Below are 22,078 nucleotides of genomic sequence, written 5' to 3' on the forward strand. Positions count from 1 at the left end.
ATTATTTGTCTTTTTAAAAAAATATATTTTTTAGGTTTGAGGAACCTATTATATACATTTAACTTAAATATATTGTTTTTCTATAGCTTTATCTGTAGCTTTCAAAGAAGAAGAAAATGCAACTTATATACACAAAATACTTGCAGAATTTTGGGAAAGGAATTAACGTTTGAAAATAAATTGACTGTTTATAAATTAGTGCTTTTATTCATGGAAATACAGTTTAATCTTATGTGCTACGAAAACGTGAGAGCAAGATAGATCACATGCTTATGAAAATGAATGTAAAATGTTGGAACTTCAGAGTTTTAAATGTTCATTTATCATATCAGTGTTCATACTTTGTTTTTTTTTTTAAAGCTACTCACCCCGTAACTGATCTTAAAGCATTTCCCAAAGATAACGTGCTTTGGGTAGAATGGACTGCTCCAAATGAATCTGTAAACAGATACATACTTGAGTGGTGTGTGTTATCTGATAAATCGCCCTGTATCCCAGACTGGCAACAAGAAGATGGTATTGTACATCACACCTATTTAAGAGGTATATCTTGCTAGAAACACTTAAGTCGATGTCCTTTTTCTAGTTCTTTAGACAGATTTTTCTTGTACTTATTCTTTTCTGCTTTGTAGGCTTTGTGGTCCACTGAAAAGACTTCCAGTTTATCATTGTTACTTACTAGTTAACTCATGTTTACTAGATTTGTGACTCTCAGCAAGTCACACTTATTAACTTCACTAAACTGCAGGGTCTGTTTATGGACTGCTGCTGCTACTAATCTCTTCAGTCGTGTCCGACTCTGTCCGTGACCCCATAGACGTAAGCCCACCAGGCTCCCCCGTCCCTGGGATTCTCCAGGCAAGAACACTGGAGTGGGTTGCCATTTCCTTCTCCAATGCTAATTGGGGTTAATACTATCTTCTTGTAATACTCTCCTGTTGTTTTGATCATCAAAGGAATGCTCACAAAACTGTAAAGTAAGAAAAACACAAGGTAATCCAATCTCTGCTCCTAACTAGTATGTTCTCTGTACCTGATTTAACTTCATCCTTTAATGAGAAAAATTTCCCTGAGCATCTGGATGGCTTGTTAACTTTTTATAGCTGTTGAACAAGGGAAGCAGAATCAGAACTTAGATTTTCTTGTCTTTTAAACTGGAAGTACTAATGAAGGACAGAAAGTAAGCGCTCCAGTATGGATTGCTCTCATTGCAAGTTACTACTTTTCAAGTAGCTTTAAAGTGATAGAACAACTTTAAAAAGAAAACAAAGCACTTAGTTTGTATGTGTGTAAAGAGGATAACCATTAGAATTTAGCTACCATTTGCATTCAGCTATAAATAATATGATTAGTCACAGGAAAGGTGTTAAAAATATACTGTTTATATATAGCCATAAAGAGCTTTATTCATAACATAGGCTGTTTGGCCCTCATTAACCCATTATTTTGAAGAAGGCAATGGCACCCCACTCCAGTACTCTTGCCTGGAAAATCCCATGGACGGCGGAGCCTGGTAGGCTGTAGTCCATGGGGTCGCTAAGAGTCCGACACGACTGAGCGACTTCCTTTCACTTTTCACTTTCACGCATTGGAGAAGGAAATGGCAACCCACTCCAGTGTTCTTGCCTGGAGAATCCCAGGGACGGGGGAGCCTGGTGGGCTGCTGTCTGTGGGGTCGCACAGAGTCGGACACGACTGAAGCGACTTAGCAGCAGCAGCAGCAGCCCATTATTTAACATATAATTTTACTAATCCCACTTGTCTAGTTGATCAGTCTTGTCCAAGTAAAAGCAAAGTAGAGCTAGAGAGGAAACAGATTGCTAATAACTGGACCATGGATGGCATACATGCTCAGTCATGTCGGACTCTTTGCGACCTCCTGGACTGTAGCACACCAGGCTCCTCTATCCATGGAATTCTCCAGGGTGGGTTGCCATTTCCTCCTCCGGCTCTTCCCCACCCTGGGACTGAACCCGCATCTCTTGCATCTCCTGCATTGGCAGGCAGATTCTTTACCACTGGTGCCACCTGGGAAGCCCTAGCTGGACAATAGCTGGACAATAGAGCAAAGGCTCTGGAGACCTTCCGTTTGTGCAGGTATTCCCACAGAGCTCAGTAGGCCTGGTAAAACATCACTGTATAAGCAGAATATAAAAATTATCTTCCTGATAATATTGAATCATTAAGAAAATGACTGTTTATGAAGACAAAGAAGCATATATAACTTCATGAATAAACAGTTAAGGAAATGTAAGTTCCTGTTGAAGGTGTAAACTGCAGTTTATAAACAAAAATAAATTTTTTGTTGTTGTGTGCTAAAGACAGAGTACTTTGTAAATTTGGAAAGACTATAAAGAAAGGAAGTATTTAAGATAATTTTTTCTTTTAAAATTCTGTTGTTGTGGGAAATAATACCTAATTCTCTTTTTCCCCAGTCACCGGTCCAACCACAGCCATTTGTGCTTTCCCTAGCTCTGATTAGTGACATCTTGCTCATAGGCAGTTCTCAATTAGGTAAAATGTACAAAAATTGTCAAACTATAAGAAAGACCCATTTGATAAATCCTGAATATAAATGCAGTCATTTGTTACTTTTATTGACAGTATAAATATTTTTATTCACTTACTGGCAATAAAAATAACCTTTTATTTTCATAAAGATTTACTCTGTTAAACTTGAATCTAGTACACAAAAGGCAATGTTTACTTAAAAAGTTGTAGTTTTAAAAGAAAGTTCAGTGGTAATCATTTCATAATGTAAGCAGATGTCAAATTTATGCTGAGAGGGATTGGAGGCAGGAGGAGAAGGGGACGACAGAGAATGAGATGGCTGGATGGCATCACTGACTCGATGGACGTGAGTCTCAGTGAACTCCGGGAGTTGGTGATGGACAGGGAGGCCTGGCGTGCTGTGATTCATGGGGTCGCAGAGTCGGACACGACTGAGCGACTGATCTGATCTGATCTGATACCTGAAATTAACATTGTATATCAACTGTACTTCAATTTTAAAAACATAAATGAATAAATAAAAGAAAATTCAGTGGTCATGAAACTATAATGTAAAAGTAAGCAGTAGAGTTATTTTTTTTTTTCATTATAAGGAAGAAAATGCTTAATCTACTATTCTTACTTTAGGAAACCTAGTAGAGAGCAAATGTTACTTGATAACAGTTACTCCAGTATATGATGATGGACCAGGAAGCCCTGAGCATATAAAGGCATACCTTAAACAAGCTGGTAAGTCCAGCCATACTTTCTTTGAAAAACCATTGCATTTTGTACTGACAAAGACATTTTTCCTTTTTAAATAAGGGTATGTCTCATTATGTTCAAATAATTCCATGATAATGAAATTTTACCAAGTTCTAATGGTTTACTAAATTCTTATGCTTTTCAGTTCGTAAATACCTTATTCTGTTTCAGCACCTTCCAGAGGACCTACTGTTCGGACAAAAAAAGTGGGGAAAAATGAAGCTGTCTTGGAGTGGGACCACCTTCCTATTGATGTTCAGAATGGATTTATCAGAAATTATACTATATTTTATAGAACCGTCATTGGAAATGAAATCGGTAATAAAGCTATATCAGTTATTAAGAATCAGGTGTTTTTTCTTAGGCTTTTAAATACTAATATAAGTCGTCTTGTGTTTTTTACATCTTAATATAGCATTTTATGCTCAGAAAAGAGATACGTGAAAATATGCCTTATGGTTGCCTTCATGATCCTACTAAAAATACATTGTTTTCTAGTGAAATATGGTTTGATTCCTTTTTCGTACTCTCCCAATGTCAAATATAGGCCAAACCATGCAAGAGTAGTTGGTTAAAGTGCACTTACTGCTTTCTTCCAGCTGTGAATGTGGATTCTTCCCACACAGAATACACACTGTCCTCTTTGACTAGTGACACTCTGTACATGGTACGAATGGCAGCCTACACAGATGAAGGTGGAAAGGATGGTCCAGAATTCACTTTTACTACACCAAAGTTTGGTAAGGAATAATCATGCTTGAGTTTTCCTTTTTTCTCTTTTCTTTTAAAAATTTAATCAGACTAAAAATGGGCTTAACTTACACGCCAAAATTTTGTTTAAAGTGCATCTTTGCTGCTAAGTCACTTCAGTCGTGTCCGACTCTGTGCGACCCCATAGACGGCAGCCCACCAGGCTTCCCCGTACCTGGGATTCTCCAGGCAAGAACACTGGAGTGGGTTGCCATTTCCTTCTCCAATGCATGAAAGGGAAAAGTGAAAGTGAAGTCGCTCAGTCGTGTCGGACTCTTAGCGACCCCATGGACTGCAGCCCACCAGGCTCCTCTGCCCATGGGATTTTCCAGGCAAGAGCACTGGAGTGGGGTGCCATCGCCTTCTCTTTGGATTCATATAAATGATGTGTTCATAAAATTTTTGTTTTGTTGTTTGGTTATTTCTTTAAACTACAGAAAATTTTTTCCATACTTTGCTGTTGTTCTTCAACTGCTTCTAATTTCACCTGTACTCTATAAATCCAAAAATAATTTGTTTATCTTTCTAAATGGGTTCATTTTTTTCACTGGCAAAACTTGGGTATGGTCTCACTTAGTCAGACAGGCACAGAGACGCTTCTGGAAGTAACATCGAGTTGGCTGCCCAAGGAGAGCCCCAAGTTCAAACCTGTATTGGTTGGTGATGGTGGTACTGGAAAAACTACATTCATGAAACGTCATCTGACTGGTGAATTTGAGATGTATATAGCTACCTTGGGTGTTGAGGTCCATCCTCTTGTGTTCCATACCAACAGAGGACTGATTAAGTTCAGAAATTTGGTGGACTGAGAAATGGCTATTATATACAAGGTCAGTGCGCCATTATAACATTTGATGTAACATCAAGAGTGACTTACAAGAATGTGCCTAGCTGGCATAGAGATCTGGTATGTGTGTGTGAGAACATCCCTATTGTGTTGTGTGGCAACAAACTGGATATTAAGGACAGAAGGTTAAGGCAAAGTCAATTGTCTTCCACCGAAAGAAGAATCTTCAGTACTATGACATTTCTGCCAAAAGTAACTACAACTTTGAAAAGCCCTTCCTCTGGCTTGCTAGAAAACTGATCGGAGACCCTAACTTGGAGTATGTCACCATGCCTGCTCTTGCCCCGCCAGAGGTGGTCATGGACCCAGCCTTGGCAGCACAGTACAAGCATGATTTAGAGGCTGCTCACACGACTGCTCTCCCAGAGGAAAATGCTGACCTGTGAGAAAGTGAAGCTGGGCGCAGCGTCGGAAGGCTAGTTATATAGGCAACTGTCCTGTGATGTCACTGGCGCAGCGTGTTTGCCACTTTATTACATAGCTAAGCAGAACATGTGCTTAATCTTTGTTGCTGAAGGAGATGGATGGGCTTTGGAATGAATGTGGCTGTTTAAAAAAAAAGCTTCATTTTTTGGACCTGCGTATTTAGGCGTTTTGGAACACAGTTGTTTCCTCCTTGAGTTTCAAATATAAGACTGCTGTAGTCACGTGACTATATTGAGAGGTGAAATCTTGTTTGTTACTGTCATTCTTATTCCTTTTCATTTAGAATCAGGATAAAGTTGTATTTCAACTATTTTAAAAAACTTGGGTATAGTCTCTTCTCTTGTTCTTCCTTTAATGGGCAGGTTGCCTGGAAAATTCCACAGACAGAGGAGCCTGGCAGGCTACAGTCCATGGCAAAGATTTGGACACGACTGAGCAACTAACACACACAGGCTGTAAAGACTAATCCACGCTTGCAGTCTCATTTCTGTACCTCCAGCTCAGTTTTTAACCTGCTGAAACCAGATTCCCACCCACCCACCCACCACTCCACTGAAGCCTCTCTGCTGTCACACGTGGAAGACCTCTTATTCGTCCTGTCCAGTGCATGCTTTTTTAGTCATCTTTTTTCCTTACACTTGCCAACATTTGATCCTTCCTATTGGCCTGTTCATCCTTGAAACAGTCTCTTCCCTTGGTTTATTTTTCTAGTAGCAGTCTCCTGAGTCTCCTCCTTGTGTGGTACTTTTTTCTTGGTCTCCTTTTCTGCTCTTTTAAATGTTCTGTATTCTCCAGAGCTCTGTTCCTGGCACTGTTCTCTTATCTTCCATTTCAGAGTCCCTGTTTAAGACTTTAGCCACCCTCTCTGCTCTTCCCAAACAGGTTTCTTTGTTCTATGTCACAGCTCTTTGCCAAACCCAGAAATTTAGGGTTAGTTGTAGTAAATGTCTTCATCTCTTTTTTCACTTACATAAACTAAAGTTCAGTTGTTCATGCTTTCTAATTACTGCTTGTGCATGCCCTTTCATAATCTCTTTCTTTGACCCTAAACTTCATTTTCCCCGCCTTTATGTCTTTTCCCAGTACATTCCCCTATACCTTTTCTTGTTTTGGCTATTCCTGTGGCCTCCTTCGGAGAAAGCAATGGCACCCCACTCCAGTACTCTTGCCTGGAAAATCCCATGGACAGAGGAGCCTGGTGGACTGCAGTCCATGGGGTCGCTAAGAGTCGGACATGACTGAGTGACTTCCTTTCACTTTTCACTTTCATGCATTGGAGAAGGAAATGGCAACCCACTCCAGTGTTCTTGCCTGGAGAATCCCAGGGATGGCGGAGCCTGGTGGGCTGCCATCTATGGGGTTGCACAGGGTCGGACACGACTGAAGCGACTTAGCAGCAGCAGCAGTGGCCTCCCTACAGCAGACTTAAAATGCATTCTTTCCTGTAACTGCTACATTTTGAATCATTATTAAATTACCTTATTTTATTATAATTGTTTTTGTCATATCCAAGCACCAACACAGTGAATGATAAATAGTAAGCTCCATATTCCTTGTTGGTTGAATGTTTGCTGCATGAGCAAATAAGTGGATAAGTGACTACTACATAAGATAGATATTGAAAGATCCTGAGCTTTTCTGTGATGGCCAATAATGAATGTAGTCTGTGGGATAAGATTTGTGGTGACATGTTTGTAGAATATATATGTAACAAATACAGGTTTCCATCTCTAACCAAAAGTTGAGCATTCCTCTAAAACCTTTTATAAGCCAAAATGGTTTAGAGCAGAGTATCTCTCACCTTTGGCAAGTTTGCATTATGCCACTTCATTTTCATGAAAGACCTACATTAATACAGTAACAAGCTTTTTTTATAAATTTATTTTTGATAGCAAAAACAGACAATGTAATTTATGAAAAATGCTTTTTAGTATATAAGTGTAAGTCTTTTGTGAAAGTGAAGTGGTAAAATGGGAACTTTCTGAAAGTGGGGGCATACCTGTAATATTTGAAATAAAATTTTGTGCCATGATCTTTAGAAAAATAAAAGTAATTAACTTTAAAAATTTATGCTGTTAACAAAAGTAATGTTCATTATAAGGAATTTAGACAGTAAAGTAAAATACAAAGATGAAGAAAAATCACTCCTAATCCCTCATCCAAAATAATCTTTTAACATATTTATATATCCTCCTAGTCTTTTCTATGCATACATTTTTCCCCAAAACTGAGATCATACTTAATATTGCTTCATCCACTTTTCCCTCTGACTTATTGTTTTATGGATCCATTATACCTACTTCACATGGCTTTGACTTTGCCCTCAAGGACCATATAGCTTAGTTGAAGAAATAAAGTATAAGTAAACAATACAGAGAGCCATTTGAGCCATGCTACTAGTAAATAGAGCAAGAATTTAAAGATACTGGTAGTGGGAAGTTTCACCTTCAAAGATTTTTGTGGAGAAGACAGTACTTGAGCTTTGAAGTTAAGATGTGGACAGATAGGAAGAAGGAGGCATCCTGGAGCAGTGTGAGCGAAAGGCCCAAGGCGTGGCAGCTGAGAAGGAAGTTCAGCACCAGTAAAGGACAGGTCTGCCTGGATTTGATGTGTTGTGTGCATGAGAATCTTCACATTCAGGAATTAATATTCTCCAACCTATAGTTTATTCCTTTGGTTGCTCAGTTCCTGTTATGCTTCACAGGAGGTAACGTTACTTACAAAGGGATATGTGTGGTGGGAAGGTAAGACTGAGGAACGTGTAGCTGTCGTACTACTTGGATACATTTCTCCTGTAAAAGACTAATTGAAGGAGGGTTGGAGGAGTTTACAGAAACAACCAAATCATTAAAAAATCTCTAATATAAATTCTCCCAATTAGTGATTCATTTGATTACTAAGCTGTCTTTCAAATTCAGAGAGGGATTCATGTGGTATTTAGGAATCTGAGGCTTGCTGCTTTTTAGATGATACTATTCCTACTTCTGCCACTCCTTGTGCCTGTTAAGGTTCTCCTAAAATTCTTACCCTATATCAGTAAATAAAAATTAAAAATTTTACCTGAATTTTACATTTTTATTCCTTATAGAAAGTTACATTTGTAGTTCAGTTATTGAAATCATTTAGAGCTTTTACAATTCTGCTCCTAGAACTCAAAAGTAAGTTTTGCTAAGATTCTGCTGAGTGCAGATGATAAATGTAATAAATAGTTAGGTTTGAAAGCTCTTACCAGGTATATTATCTATCCAATAAACTGAACTAATCCGTTTATTCCCCCAGCCAACTTCTATTTTATGTATACTTTGTGGTCAGGTTACCATGACCTAAGGCGTAAGCTACTAGGATATGATTTACCAAGGGGTGAGGGGTAGGGAGAGAGAAACACCTGTAAGTTTGAAAAGGTTGTAAAAAAAAAAAGGATGGTATTTCATCTTTTCAACAGTAATCTGGTTGGAAAGTTGCATTATTTGTCTGTAGCATATGTGTCAACAATGCTTATTTTCCTTCTTTCCGCTTTTTGTTTTTTAGCTCAAGGAGAAATTGAAGCTATTGTTGTACCTGTTTGCTTAGCATTCCTATTGACAACCCTTTTGGGAGTTTTATTCTGCTTTAATAAGCGAGACCTGTAAGTACCCTTGTTCATATTTTTGCCTTTTCCCCCACTTCTATTGACCTATAATTTACATTAAGTGAAATTCATCCATTTGAAGTGAACAGTTTGATGAATTTTTGTAGCTGTAAGTAGATGTTTAACTACCACCACACTTAGGATGGAGAACATTTCCATCACCCTGGAAACTTCCTCTTTCTGTTTTGTAGTCTGTCCTCTCCTTCAGCCCCTGGCCCCAGCCGTCAATCATCTGTGGTCGTATTTTTGCCTTTTCTAGGATTTCACATATATAGGAATCAAGTAGCATGTAATTTTTTGTGTATGATGTCTTTCACTTGACTTTTTTGAGATTCATCCATACTGTTGCATATACTAATATTTTTCTTCTTTTTATTCCTGAATCAAAATTTGTTTACCCATACATCTGTTATGAAAATTTAAGTTGTTTCTTTGATTTTTAGCTATTATGAGCATTCACATACATATCTTTGTGTAGGCATAGATTATCATTTATCTTGAGTCAATATTTAGCAGTGGGATTGCTGGATCCTATAATCCAGGATTACTGGATGCATATTTAACTTTATAAGAAACTGTCAAACTGTTTTTCAAAGTGGCCATATCATCTTGTATTCCCACCAGCAATGTGAAAAGTTCCATTTGCTCGATATCATCCCCAGTTCTTGGTACTGTCAAGGTTTTTAATTTTAACCATTCTTTCTCAGGGGTTTATAGTGCTATCTCAGTGTGACTGTAACTTCTGTTTCCCTGAGGACTAGTAATAGATACTTTCATGTGCTACCTTACATCTTCTTTTGTGATATGTCTTGAAATCTTCTGCCCATTTTTAAATTGGGTGATTTGTTCATATTGTGCTTTAAGAGTTCTTTATATATCTTGTTACAAACTTTTTGTCACAAATGTTTTGCATTTCTGGACTGTGGCTTGCCTTTTTGGTTTCTTAACTGTGACTTCAGAAAAGCAAAAGTGTTTAATTTTGATCAAGTCCATTTTGTTAGGGTTTTTATTTTTTAATGGTTGTTGATTTTATCTCCTTTTTATGAAATCTTTGCTTAACCAAGTGTCACAAATATGTTCTCCTATATTTTCCTCTAGAAATTTAATGATTTTAACCCTATGCTGTGATCTTTTTAGAATAAATGTCTGTGCATGGTGTGAAGTCAGGGTCAAAGAATTTTTTCCATGGATATCTAGTCATTCCAGCATTATTTATTAAAAAGACTGTCTTTTCCTGTTGAATTGTCTTCAACCTGTACCAAAATCAATTATTCGTATAAGTCTAAATCTATTTGTGGACTCTTAAGCCTGTTCCTTTGTTATATATGTCTATTGGTGCTGATACCACATGGTCTTGATTTATTATAGCTCTGCAATAAGACTGGGTGGCAGAATTCCTCCAGTTTTTTTTTTTTTCCCCCAAAATTATTTTTTCTAGGTTCTTTGCCTTTTCATATAAAATTATCAGCTTATAAATTTCCCTTAAAAATCTGTTAGAATTTTTAGTGGAATTTTATTGAATATATACATCAGTTTAAGGGGAAATGCAGTGTGAACATGAGTTCACATGTTCATGAGTTACATACATCTTTCAGTACCTGAACATGGTACATTTCTTGTTTCCTTTTGCAGTGTTGCTTAGTGTTCAGGCTGTGTTAAATTTATTCCTTCCTAAAATTTTTTTTATGCTATTATAAATGGAATTTACATGTTTTTGTTTTCTAGTTGTTCATTGCTGGTATATTGAAAATTGATCCTTTTAAGCATATTAATCTTATATACTGAGATCTTGATAAATTAATTTATTGTAGTCACTTTTTAGATTCCATAGGACTTTCTGCATATACAGTCATGCTGCCTGCAAGTAAAGATGGTTATTCCAGTCTTTATACTTTTAGTTATTTTTCTTATTCTACTGGCTAAGACCTTCAGTAAGTACAATGTTGAATAGAAGTGTTAAGAGCCAGCATCTTCCCATTCTTCCCAATCTTAGGGGAGAGAGCATTCACTCTTAACACTATTGTATGTTATATTAGCTCTAAGTTGAGGAAGTTCTTATATTTCTGTTTTGCTAAGAGTTTTTGTCATGAATGGGTATTTAATTCTGTCAAATGCTTTTTCTGCATCTGTCGAGATGAGCTTATGATTTTTTTTTTCCTTTCATAAATATGGTGAATTTTATCATTGATTTTCAGATGTTATATCTTGCATTCCTTGGAATTTGCCAGATTCGGTGTGTTAACAGTTTTTGTATTTTTATGTTAAAAAGTGGCATTGACTTGTCCTTTTTTTGTGGTGTCATTGTTTAATTTTGGATTCAGGGTAATACTGATTATCTCATCAAATGAATGCCCTCTTAATCAGTACATATTATCTCAATTTTCTGGGAGAGTTTGTATAGGGTTTGTATTATTTCCTCTTTAAATGTCTAATGGAATTCACAAGTGAAGCTGTCTGGGGCTGCTCTTTTCTTTGTAGGGAGATTTTTAATTACAAATTGAATTTCTTATAAGTATAGGGCTATTGACGTTTTCTTTTCCAGTCTGTTTCAGTAATTGGTGACTTTCAAGGAATTCGTTTTTTTTGGTTGGTCAGTTTATTTAGGTGGTTAACTCTATTGCTTTTTCTGTTATGTCCAGATTTCATAGTTGTTCCTGCTAGACAATCTGTTAGGATCTTACTGCCCATCTTTATTTTTTATTTGAACTTATTCTCAAGATGACTCATTTCCTGTGTGCTTACATACACTTGTGAACGTCTCATGTTGTGCTAGGGACTATATTAAACATTTTAAATAGGTTTTTGATGAAGGATATCTTGAATTAATTATTTTTGTTAGCCTCTTCTTCCTTGTGAAAAATCATATTATTTTATCTTGTACCAGTGTGATAATTTATCATTGTCAGAATTATTTAGGTTGGAAATTGAACATTTTGGGGTTTTTGTTTTGCAGAGGTGTGCCACAATGTTTTGTACCCCTGGCTAAAGTTTTTAAGTGGTTTTTATTGCAGAATTTGATTTCAGAGATTTTAAAAAATTGAATACTGATTACCAGCTTTAGTCATAAACAAACAGTTTTTCTTTAAGGATAAAGATTCAGATCCTTATGCATTTTTAAATAGTATTTTATTCTATTGGTTACAGGAAAAATGTTTTTGTTAGCTTTGGAGTACAGTAGGTATTTTTTGTTTAGTTGGTTTTATTCTTAAGATTTAGATGATCACGTTTATTACAAGCAGTTCTCCATAAGCAGTATTTCTTTCCTCTCCAGAATTAAAAAACACATCTGGCCTAATGTTCCAGATCCTTCAAAGAGTCATATTGCCCAGTGGTCACCTCACACACCTCCAAGGGTAAGATAAAATGTTTCTGACTACTTAGAATACACGCACATATTAGGATATATTTGTAGAGTTTAAGCAAAAAATAATCGGGCTGAATTGAAAAGTAAATGAAAATAAAATAGTACGTAAATTAGAATTTTAGTCAAAATTAAAAATAGTACTTACATATTCTAGGAGTTTATTATCACCATAGCATATTTGTCTTTATATTCCTAATTCTATTTAGTATACATTAAAAATATTTGACTGAACTTGTAAGTTGAAAGCCTAGTGTTTTAATACAGCTATGTGATAATTCTGTTGTAAGGTAAGCATTTTAGATTGTATATTAAAATCAAATTTAAAGGCTATGATTTTAATATGATTCAATGACTTCTGGAAGCCTATAATAAATTTCTTAAATTTCCTTAAAGGGAAGATTATTTGTATTTTTTACTTCTGACAGTCCTTCATAACCTATGAAACTTGAGTTTGATTTTTCTTAACGTTTTCTTCATTTTTCTATCCAGTTAATCCTAGGCTGCCTAGACTAGGAATGAAATATTACTTCTGGACTTTTGTTACTGTTGTTCAGTCCCTAAGTCGTATCCTACTCTCTGCGACCCCATGGACTGCAGCACACTAGGCTTCCCTGTCCTTCACTATCTCCTGGAGTTTGCTCAAATTTATGTCCATTGAGTTGGTTAGTTTATAAAAATGTAACACCCCAACAATATTGATTTGGAATTCTGAGGAAATACAGTCTAATTCTTGCCTTTTAGACAAATTTCACAAAATCCATGATTCAAATAGTTAGCAGTGACTTAGTGATATAGATTATCTTTGCACTATTAAGTTACTGAGAAGTTTTAGAGATGCATTTTATGACTTTAATATGTTAGATATAATTATTTCAGATTTTCTAAATGAATGTGTACCATAGATAATAATTCATTTTCTGTCTTTCTTAGCATTTTAATTCAAAAGATCAAATGTATCCAGATGGCAATTTCACTGATGTAAGTGTTGTGGAAATAGAAGCAAATGACAAAAAGCCTTTCCCAGAGGATCTAAAGTCTTTGGACCTATTCAAGAAAGAAAAAGTTAATACTGAAGGACACAGTAGTGGTATTGGAGGGTCTTCGTGCATGTCATCTTCTAGGCCAAGCATTTCCAGCAGTGATGAAAATGAATCTGCACAGAACACTTCAAGCACTGTCCAATATTCCACAGTGGTTCACAGTGGCTATAGACACCAGGTACCATCAGTCCAAGTCTTCTCAAGATCGGAGTCCACCCAGCCCTTGTTAGATTCTGAAGAACGGCCAGAAGATTTACAGCTGGTAGATAATGTAGATGGCAGTGATGGCATTCTGCCCAGGCAGCGGTATTTCAAACAGAACTGCAGTCAACATGAAACCAGTCCAGATATTTCGCATTTTGAAAGGTCACAGCAAGTTTCCTCAGTCAATGAAGAAGATTTTGTTAGACTTAAACAGCAGCAGATTTCAGATCATATTTCACAACCCTATGGATCTGGGAAAATGAAAATGTTTCAGGAAGTTCCTGCAGTGGATGCTTTTGGTCCAGGCATTGAGGGACAAGTAGAGAGATTTGAAACAGTTGGGATGGAGGATGCAGTTGATGAAGGAATGCCTAAAAGTTACTTACCACAGACTGTGAGACGAGGTGGCTACATGCCTCAGTGAAAGACCAGCTCCTGTTACATCTTCAGAAGTACCTGTAAAGTAAAGCTAAAAATACTTTATCTGTGATTTCAGATCTTCACTCGCTGAAGATGATCATTTGCCCTTAAGGACAAGAATGTACTGTCCTGCCACATGGGCTTTTTCCATCCCAGTGTATCTGGGATGCAGTTTTAAGCACTACATAAACTGACTTCATCCTCTGAATAGCTGAATGACTTTGTGCTGTTTCAGGATGTTTGCACTGAAGAAAAACAAAGCTTGTCTAAAATTTATAAAGTGAAACTTTTTGTTTTGCTGTCTAGAAAACAGAGGGTATTTAAATTAAAGCTAGTCATAAACAGCTATACTGATTTTAATGAGAATAGTCATTGAATATCAAATCTTAGGGAGAGAATTAACAAAAATTAGAAGAGCAAGGTCTTAGACCCTCTACTTTGGCTGACAACATGATTTAAAAAGAATCCAGATGATACAGCTAAGATGAGCCCAGCTTTTGTTGTCTGCCAGAAAAAATTCAGGTCATTTATAATCATACCAACATGTAAGATATTAGTCCTCTTCCATTGGTAGTGACACTGCCAGTTGCTGGAGAAAGGGAATTCTGTTTTAACACAGCAAACTAAAAATATTAATTTTTGAATATTAGACAATCAATAATTAAGTAAGTTTTCAAGCATTTGCTTTCTATTGTTATTGACAGCCTTTGAAGATACACTTCACAAACTCAGCAGAGTGTCCGGATAAGAGCTAGGAATGAATCTGACAGACTATCTCAAACATTCTATACCTGATATAAACTTTATTGACCCTTCTTTTTAAGACATCAGAGAATTTGGTTGATTAAGCACTTTATACAATATATCTTCACCTTAAAATGTGTTTTGACTTAATATGCTAATTTTCAGTAGGCCAAGATTGAGTTTGTTTTTTTTTCCTAGTAGGTATCTGAAGCAGACTAATAAGTTATAGGACTTGGGCGATACTCACCAAAACAAAACACCACCCCCAAAATATACATATTGATCTTCGTAAGTATCACAGTTAGCAAATATCCTTATTGTAGAGGCACTTAATGAAGAGATAGTATTTAATGTCTGCCAGTCCTGAGGTAGGTGGAACTTAGTTCCACACAATGATTTAGGAATATTTTAAACCTCTTCCCACATGTTCTGTTCTTCAGGGGGAAAGTGAGTTGAGCCTCCAGAGTTTAGTGCTAAACTCACTTTCACATTCACGTTATCCTCTACCCACCATCTTTGACAAGGAGGCAGGGCTAAAGCCAGGGGCTGAGTAAGTAAGAAGAAATAGATCATGTATTGACTACTGCTATCAAGTAAGTTTGTTTCTCTGCCATATTTAAGATACAGAAGCCAGGGCAACTTAAAATATTTGCAGAGGTTATTGAAGAATAAAAGGTTGAGGAAATTTAGTGCACATTTACAGATGAGATGTAAGTCTACTCATTACTCTCTCATCAGTATTGTTCACAGTGGATTTCCTGTTATGCTTTATCCTTTGTATTCTTGCCTAACACTTCACAGAGTTCTTTCACATATATGCTCTTTGTGAGACAGAGCAGATGTTGTATTCTGAAATATCCAGTTCTTCTTTAGGCAAAACCAACCTGAGATTGGTAGACTCAGAATTATGAGGAAAAGTAGGGACAGACCCCAAACTCACACTCTACAAGGTAATAGCACCACCACCATTTAAGTTGACCATCAAAGGCTGGTCCATATCAGAAAGGATTGGTCTTGCTAAATGTCAACAAATTTATATCTACTACATTTTATTTCCTCAAAATAAGTAGTCATGTTGTTATAACCATGTTTAGCTCTGACCTTCCTCCTAACAAATAGCAGTGTTGTGAAGAACATTTTAGTGTAATGATTATACATGGCGGGAGGGAAGTTATAAAATGTGAACTCAAGATCTAAAGGAATGAGAACAAACAGTTATTTAAGAAAGGACATCATCATAAGTAGATTTGATGTTGAAACTTAACATACACCATGGTGCAGTGAGTGAATGCCCTCTAACCACAAAAACACTTTAGGCATATTAAATGGATGTTTGGATACTGTGCAAAAATTCATTCAGGAAATATTTATATACGTCTTTGCCCCAAAAGAGAAAAGCAGTCATGAAACTTGATCTAAGTACAAAATTACTTTCATAAGGCATGTCATAGAATAATCTGTTTTGATACATGTGAATTATACTTTAGGTTGGCAGAGAAATTAGGTTAATTTATGTGAAAATTAGACTGTGTTTAAGATAGTGGGTTTATTACTCATTAAATATCTAGTATCCAAAAATTTGATGCAGTTACCCTCTTGTAAGATTAAAATAATAATCAAGCACATGTTACATTTGTTGTTACTGTAATTTGATTATTCATTACTGGTGTCTTTGATATCTTACCCTCATCCTTCATAAAGGCACGATGCTAGATAACTCTTGGAAAACTATCAGATTTCAAACCTACTAAAACCTTAACAGTTTAATCCTTTTTTTTAACATGGATCATTCATCACTGGGGAATATACCCAACACATGAGTAGAAACAAGGGAAAAGGCAGAGTCATTCACATGTGTTGTGTTCACGTGTGCTCTTCACCTAGTTGTTTAAGTTCAGCCTTTTTCTTTGATGAGAGATTTTTTTTTAACATGTGAAGTCATCCAGTGACCCTAGTTTATTGTGAAAACATTTATTTATGAAAATTCACATTTGAAGTGGAACATCTAAAATAGCTCTATAAATATCAATCAAACAAGTTTTAAAAATATGTCTTTTTTCTGCTCACATAGTTAAGTAGTTAAATAATCATGACATAAATTTAGAAGTAGAATAATTATATAGTAGCATTCCCTAAAATATTTCTGTTAACTGGCATGTATTGACTAACTATAAATCAAGTAGGAAAGCTCTTCCTCAATTCCATTTTATTGTACACCAATCTCTTCCTCTGGTGTCAAGAACAAATTTCTATACCTTATACTTCTGTTTGTTGAAATGGGTAAAATGTCAACATAATAAGCTACATAAAACTTAAAAGTTCAGTTGTTTAAAAATATTGGGATAACTTTGTTGTAGGTTCTGTTTGATTTTGTTGCCCTCTAAGATTACTTTAAAAAGTTTTTTGCACTTTTTTTGTAAACTAAAAGAATATGAAGCCATACAATGGCAAGATATTTAGGTTTAAGAAATTTTAAACCAGCAGACTTAACAGCCTAGTTCTTTAGACTGGTCCTTGATAGCAGTTCCTTTCAGGCTATTTATAAGCAGAATTTAGATGCAAGTCAAAACTTTCCAAATCCAAATACTGATCTTTGGAGTTAATCTATTTTTTTTTCATTGTATATTCTATTTGTATGTGTATTCACATGATATTCTAATATACATTGCATTAAAAATGAAAAGGTGGCTCTGGATGAGCCCTTTTGTTACATATTTGTTCCTAAATTTTTAAAGGCTTTTTGTTGTTAAAGCAGGTTAGTTTAACTTAATTACCCAGTTCTTCTTTACACTTCATAGATCATGATGAAAGTGCATTTGAGGCCAATGGTGGTAGATGTTACAGACCTTTTATCCCTTAAACATAAGCTTTGACAATGATAACTACATATTTCAAATGCTATTACATGAATATCAAAATGTGATATGTCAGAAATAAAGGGATAATTTAAAGGTGGATATTTGAAATTTCTTTAGTCTTAGTATATATATATATATATATATATGTTGAATAGTATACTCTAAAAATAAGTGTGCAATTTGCTAGTACTGCAATACAGTGGTTAGCATTAGGTATGTCTCCTCTTTATACCCTGGCTGTGTCCCGTTTAATTACAAGTGCAATCCTTTCAAGTTCACTTGCTCTTTTGCCTTGCCCTACTCTAACTTCATATAGAAGGCTTGTCTAGAAAGAGTAGTGTGTACTTTTACTTTTGCAGAATGAATTGCATGTGCAAATCGTAACCACAGCTATTGTTTTTATGTTGACATAACTAAATGTTCTATCATATATCAGCTCTAATCCTTTAAGTAAATGTAATAAATTCTTACTCAAATTTTTTCTGGGTGTGGTCACTACCATTTGATGTCATTACACATAATATTTAAGGTAATTTTATCATTATTGGTGTTGAGGCTTTGTGTAAGCTTGGTGCTTTTGGAGGGTTCTGTGGCTTCTGAATTCCTCATTTAACATAATGGATCAGGATTTAGAAGAAAATCAACACCCTACCTCAGCCTTAATAAATATAGAATTGACTTGGAGATGGCAAATTCATTTATGAGTTTTCTGGATTTACAAGATGATTTCTAGAATCCCAGAATCTCACCCCTCATTGGATATTTTTCACCTGGTTGCCCGTGAAAAGTACAGAGGTGCTGTGCCACCTCGTGGCCTGTGTGTACCCACACCCTCCTGGAGTCTTGTCACTGTGAGGCGTGAAGCCGATTGATCCAGCCCCACCACTGCTCCCCTGAGCTTATTGGGTATAGTGTATAAAAGTACTACTTCCACCTGGAAGGAAATCTGAACGACTAGAGTTCTGTAACTTCACATTGTGGTTTTATCTAAATATGCAGGGAGTGAAAAATCCACACACAAATTAACTTCATCCTTTCATACATATACTAGAGGTTGTAGAAATAGCATCTCAGCCTGGGGCTATGTGTTCATGTAAATCTTTGGTTAGGTCTCTTACAGGCTCTTATAGCATGACTTCTTTGTGATACTTCTTGTCTTATCCTAATTTATATTATGGGTCCAGTCCATCCTACTGCCAAAAAGGCATTCAGTTTTCCTGGCCCAGAGACAAACAATTTTAACTTCTGCTTTAAATTTTATTCTTCTTAATATACAACCTTCCTTCAATGCTCTCAAAATACAAACAAGAATAGTACAAACTGTGCTCTTAAATACGTCTGCATTGCATGTGTGCTTAGTCATGTCCAACACTTTGCGACCCTATGGACTGTAGCCCTAGGGGCTCCTCTGTCCATGGGGAGTCTCCAGACGAGAATAATAGAGTGGGTAGCCATTCCCTTTTCCAGGGGATCTTCCTGACCCAGAGATCAAACCCATGTCTCCTGTGTTGCTGGCGGATTCTTTAACCACTGAGCCTCCTGGGAAGCCCACATACATGTTTCATTGATGAGTCGCTAAGTCGTTTCCAACTCTGCAACCCCATGTGCTGCAGCACACCAGGCTTCCCTGTCCTTTACATCTCCTAGAGTTTGCTTAAACTCAAGTTCATTGAGTCGGTGATGCCATCCAACCATCTAATCCTTTGTCACCCCCCTCTGCCATCAGTCTTTTCCAGCATTAGGGTCTTTTCCATGTTTCAGTTCAGTTCAGTCGCTCAGTCGTGTCTGACTCTGCGACCCCATGAATCACAGTACACCAGGCCTCCCTGTCCGTCACCAACTCCCGGAGTCCACCCAAACCCATGTCTGTTGTGTCGGCGATGCCATCCAACCACCTCATCTTCTGTATTCCCCTTCTCCTCCTGCCCTCAATCTTTCCCCGCATCGGGGTCTTTTCAAATGAGTCAGCTCTTCACATCAGGTGGCCAAAGTATTGGAGTTTCAGCTTCAGCATCAGTCCCTCCAATGAACGCCCAGGACTGATCTCCTTTAGGATGGACTGGTTGGATCTTGCAGTCCAAGGGACTCTCAAGAGTCTTCTAAAACACCACAGTTCAAAAGCATCAATTCTTCAGCGCTCAGCTTTCTTCACAGTCCAACTCTCACATCCATACATGACCACAGGAAAAACCATAGTCTTGACTAGACGGACCTTTGTTGGCAAAGGAATGTCTCTGCTTTTTAATATGCTGTCTAGGTTGGTCAAAACTTTCCTTCCAAGGAGCAAGCGTCTTTTAATTTCATGGCTGCAGTCACCATCCCCAGTGATTTTGGAGTTGAGAAAAATAGTCAGCCACTGTTTCCACTGTTTCCCCATCTATTTGCCATGAAGTAATGGGATTGGATGCCATGATCTTAGTTTTCTGAATGTTGAGCTTTAAGCCAACTTTTTCACTCTCTTCTTTCACTTTCAGAGAGGCTCTTTAGTTCTTCACTTTCTGCCATAAGGATGGTGTCATCTGCATGGCTGAGGTTATTGATATTTCTCCTGGCAATTTTGATTCCAGCTTGTGCTTCCTGCAGCCCAGCGTTTCTCATGATGCACTCTGCATGTAAGTTAAATAAGCAGGGTGACAATATACAGCCTTGATGTACTCCTTTTCCTATTTGGAACCAGTCTGTTGTTCCATATCCAGTTCTAACTGTTGCTTCCTGACCTGTATACAGGTTTCTCAAGAGGCAGGTCAGGGGTCTGGTATTCCCATCTCTTTGAGAATTTTCTACAGTTTATTGTGATCCACACAGTCAAAGGCTTTGGCATAATCAATAAAGCAGAGATATATGTTTTTCTGAAACTCTCTTGCTTTGTCCATGATCCAGTGGATGTTGGCAATTTAATCTCTGGTTCCTCTGCGTTTTCTAAAACCAGCTTGAACATTTGGATGTTCACGGTTCACATATTGCTGAAGCCTGGCTTGGAGAATTGTGAGCATTACTTTACTAGCATGTGAGATGAGTGCAGTTGTGTGGTAGTTTGAGCATTCTTTGGTATTACCTTTCTTTGGGATTGGAATGAAAACTGACATTTTCCAGTCCTGTGGCCACTGCTGAGTTTTCCAGATTTCCATGTTTAAGTCTAGATAAACATGGTCTGGCTACTCAACAGAGTACAGAAGAGAAGGAGGCAAGGAGACCTGAGATAGAGAAAGAAGTGGAGAAGCAAAGGGAAGCATGTAGTGATTCCAGGTCAATGGGCTTCCCTGGGGGCTCAGACAGTAAAGAATTCACCTGCAATGCGGAAGACCTGGGTTCAGTCCCTGGGTTGGGAAGATCCCCTGGAGGAGGGCATAGCAACCCACTGCAGTATTCTTGCCTGGAGAATGCCCATGGACAGGGGAGCCTTGAGGGCTGCAAGTCCATGGAGTTGGAGAGTCAGACAGGACTGAGAGACTGAGCACAGCACAGCCTCTTTTCTGTGCTCCTTCTCACCAGAGGGGACACTCACATGCTTTCCCTCTGGGTGTGCATCTCTGCGTTACCTGTCTTAATTTCTCTGTGTGCTCTCCCACTTGTGCTGTTTCTAAAAATAAACTTTGTATAATATCTGCATTTACAGTTTTGCCTCAGTGATAAATGCATTTTTCACTGGGGCCAAAGATCCAGGGAAAACCAGCTTCTAGCCTTTAGCTTTTATTGGTCTGACGGCTAGGATTCCTGGTTTTCATCCAGGCTTCGTTGTTATTCAGTCTCTTAAGTCGTGTCCAACTCTTTACAATGTCATGGACCACAGCATGCCAGGCTTCTCTGTCCTTCACTGTCTCCCAGAGTTTGCTCAAACTTAGATCCATTGAGTCAGTGATGCCATCCAACTGTTGGAATAGTGTATAATTTCCTCGGTTCTGTCTTGCCTCAACGAAGATTTGAAATGGTGAACCAGTGTGATAGCTCAGTTACACCTCAGAGTTTCATTCAATAAACAAAGGATAGTACACTCTTGAGGCATGAGGGCAGGCCGACCCCAAAGGAGAGGTCTCAACCCATCTCGGCTCCCCATTTTTTTATACGTTTTTTCCTCCTCCCCCACCCCTTTGCCCCCGCCCATGCTATGCAAATGAGGGCTAGCCAGGAAGTGGGCATGTTTGTTTCATCTGAGGTTCTCACTCCAGTCTGTGGATTTTTCCTTTGTTCCCTTTTCGAGGGCTTTTCTGCTTCTTTTAGACACCACCATTTTGGACTCCTTTTTCCTATTCTAACTACCTAACATAACCATCTCACTGTCACCCCCTTCTCGTCTTGCCCTCAATCTTTCCCAGCATCAGGGTTATTTCCAACGAGTCGACCCTTCACATCAGTGGCCAAAGTATTGGAGCTTCAGCTTTAGCATTAGTCCTTCCAATGAATATTCAGCATTGATTTCCTTCAGGATTGACTGGTTTGATCAACAAATTGACTGGTTTGTCCCTTGCTGTCCAAGGAACACTCAAGAGTCTACTCCAGCACCACAGTTTGAAAGCGTCAATTCTGACGCTATTTAGCCTTCTT

At 37.5% G+C, this 22,078-nt stretch overlaps 1 protein-coding gene and 1 pseudogene across 1 annotated transcript in view; both read left to right on the forward strand.

The window, feature by feature from the left end:
- IL6ST (interleukin 6 cytokine family signal transducer) overlaps positions 1-18,016 on the forward strand; it is a 61,032-nt gene extending 43,016 nt beyond the window's left edge. Inside the window, exons 10-16 of the mRNA XM_025270519.3 lie at positions 361-543; positions 3,139-3,240; positions 3,427-3,573; positions 3,855-3,995; positions 8,807-8,903; positions 12,178-12,259; positions 13,201-18,016. Of these exons, the coding sequence (XP_025126304.1) occupies positions 361-543; positions 3,139-3,240; positions 3,427-3,573; positions 3,855-3,995; positions 8,807-8,903; positions 12,178-12,259; positions 13,201-13,938 (1,490 nt within the window). The 3' untranslated portion in view covers positions 13,939-18,016. The remainder of the gene's footprint in view (positions 1-360; positions 544-3,138; positions 3,241-3,426; positions 3,574-3,854; positions 3,996-8,806; positions 8,904-12,177; positions 12,260-13,200) is intronic.
- LOC102412673 lies at positions 4,249-6,528 on the forward strand (annotated as a pseudogene).
- Positions 18,017-22,078: the final 4,062 nt, after the last annotated feature.

The sequence above is a fragment of the Bubalus bubalis genome, chromosome 19 (assembly GCF_019923935.1).
Source record: "Bubalus bubalis isolate 160015118507 breed Murrah chromosome 19, NDDB_SH_1, whole genome shotgun sequence".
Lineage (NCBI taxonomy): Eukaryota > Metazoa > Chordata > Mammalia > Artiodactyla > Bovidae > Bubalus > Bubalus bubalis.